A 2158-nucleotide genomic window follows, 5' to 3' on the forward strand; every position below is an offset into this window, starting at 1 on the left:
CTAGCAACTACTTTAATTATTTGTTCTGAAATTCTGAAGTTATAAATACTAATTTTAAATTAATTAACTAATGATTTATTATTCTATGAAGTTTTTTTTTTTTTTTTTGAGATAGAGAAAAACTTGAAGAAAACAAAAGAACCCAACAATAGGTGAGGATTATATTTATTTTTGCATGGCGTGGTTGAGCCATTGACCTTGCTCAATTTTATGAATACCCTGACCACACCAATCACCAAAGGTTATAGACATTAAATTAAAAATTTGTAATAAATTCAAGTTAGATAAAAGCAAGAGTTTGTCAAACATCTTAGACCAACATGGGTTTGGGATTGATTTTGAATCGAAGTCCAACTCAAACCCAATTGAGACCAAATCTCTCCACCTCAACTGAAATCATTCGATCAAATTATTACCTCACCATTCAACAACGAGAATCAGAAAAACACCAAATATAAAGATGCTTGGGGTTGTATCTTTGACTCAAAAGAAGAATTCGTCTTCCTTCATGCAAATCCACTATTGGATCACCCACTAGTCAGCTCTGAGATCTATTTAAACAGATGAATGATAGTGTTTGGAGTGCTTTAATATTTGTGTGTTGAGTGATCTAATGGTGGATTCTCCTGAAGGAGGGTGAATTGTTTAAGATACAGCCCCTTGGAGAAGAACCAACATTGGCATAAAAAGAAAAACCGAATATTTTTCTACAGATTCCTTCTCGTTTCCACCGCTAATAGGGTGGTATCTTTAGCTTCACCCTCTGGTAAATCACACTTAAAAAAAGAAACTAACCGTTACCACCTCGGGCAAATAGCCAGATGCTAAAAATTCCAACCCCAAAGCTTAACGGAAACCAGTTGTTTGTTTTCCCAATCAGATTCAGCGGCGGAGTACGGAATCCTCGCCCCCCCACCCTATATAACCACTCCAAACTTGGCAAGATTCCCACACACCACAAGATCCTCCCAATTCTTGTTCCCACTTATTTCTGGAGCTCTCTCTTCTCTCCTCTCGTCTTACCACCCCAAAACCATCCAATTCCTTCTCCCCATGTTCCCCAAATTCATTTCAGTACTTAGCTCCCTTTCTTCTTCCTTCAATCTTGAGACAAATTTCAGATGGGTTTCATGAGATCCATCCTCCCTCGCCGGAACAAATCCAAGCCGCCACCGCCGATGCCAACATTGGCCGCCGAGACATCAACCAAGCAACTCGAGAGGGTCTTCAACAAATTCGACTCCAATGGCGATGGCAGGATATCTTCCTCCGAGCTCGCCGCCATCTTCCGATGCCTCGGCCACCCCGCCACCGACGAGGAGCTCGAGATCATGATGGGGGAGGCTGACTTCAACGGGGATGGCTACATTAGCCTCGAAGAGTTCTTGGAGCTCAACACCAAGACAGTCGATGCTAAGGCTGCTCTTGAGGACCTCCGGCATGCGTTCTCGGTGTTCGACATAGATCGCAATGGCTCGATATCGGTCGACGAGCTCGAGAAGGTGCTGCGGAGCATCGGCGAGGAGGAGACGCTTGCGCAGTGCAAGAAGATGATCGATGGAGTTGATCAGGATGGGGATGGGCTCATTAGTTTTGAGGAGTTCAAGGACATGATGATGGCTCCCTCCTTTGCCGTTGCTTCGACGGATAAGGTGGGGTGAATTGAAGCCTTCTAATTCTATGTGGACATGAACGATGTGTTATTTTTTGAATCTGCTTCTCTTGAAAACAATTAACTCATATTAGATTATGAATAGTTTGTACAAAAACTCACTGACTATAGTGGATTTGATAGACATAATTTTACAGTGTTAGTTTGTGTGTTCTTGTTCTTCCTCTTTCTGAATCAATTATCAAAGGATATAGCAACCATTCTGTTAGATTTTTGTGTTAAATGTATTAGATTTTCTGAGGTCTTTAACATGCATCATTTGTATTTGTTTTTTATAATTAATCCATAAGTGATATGCTCATCTTGTCATGATGGTTCACAATTTGGATTTTAAGACGGTGATCATCAGATTACATTGGCAATTTGGTTCACAATTTGGATTTCCACTTGATTCGAGCTGCGTTGCTTCCGGCTTCCAGTGTTTTCTGACTCAGAGCCAGTTTAAGTCCACTTTTGTTGGGTAACTCAGCCAATATGACATAATCC

The 2158-nt window shown here is 41.1% G+C and overlaps 1 protein-coding gene across 1 annotated transcript; it reads left to right on the forward strand.

The window, feature by feature from the left end:
• The first annotated feature begins 658 nt into the window (after positions 1-658).
• LOC103720727 (probable calcium-binding protein CML10) lies at positions 659-1876 on the forward strand. Its single transcript, XM_008810567.3, has one exon. It carries the CDS (start codon positions 1122-1124, stop codon positions 1659-1661), a length of 540 nt encoding a protein of 179 aa, XP_008808789.2. The 5' UTR covers positions 659-1121; the 3' UTR covers positions 1662-1876.
• Positions 1877-2158: the final 282 nt, after the last annotated feature.

This window comes from Phoenix dactylifera, chromosome 3 (genome assembly GCF_009389715.1).
Source record: "Phoenix dactylifera cultivar Barhee BC4 chromosome 3, palm_55x_up_171113_PBpolish2nd_filt_p, whole genome shotgun sequence".
Lineage (NCBI taxonomy): Eukaryota > Viridiplantae > Streptophyta > Magnoliopsida > Arecales > Arecaceae > Phoenix > Phoenix dactylifera.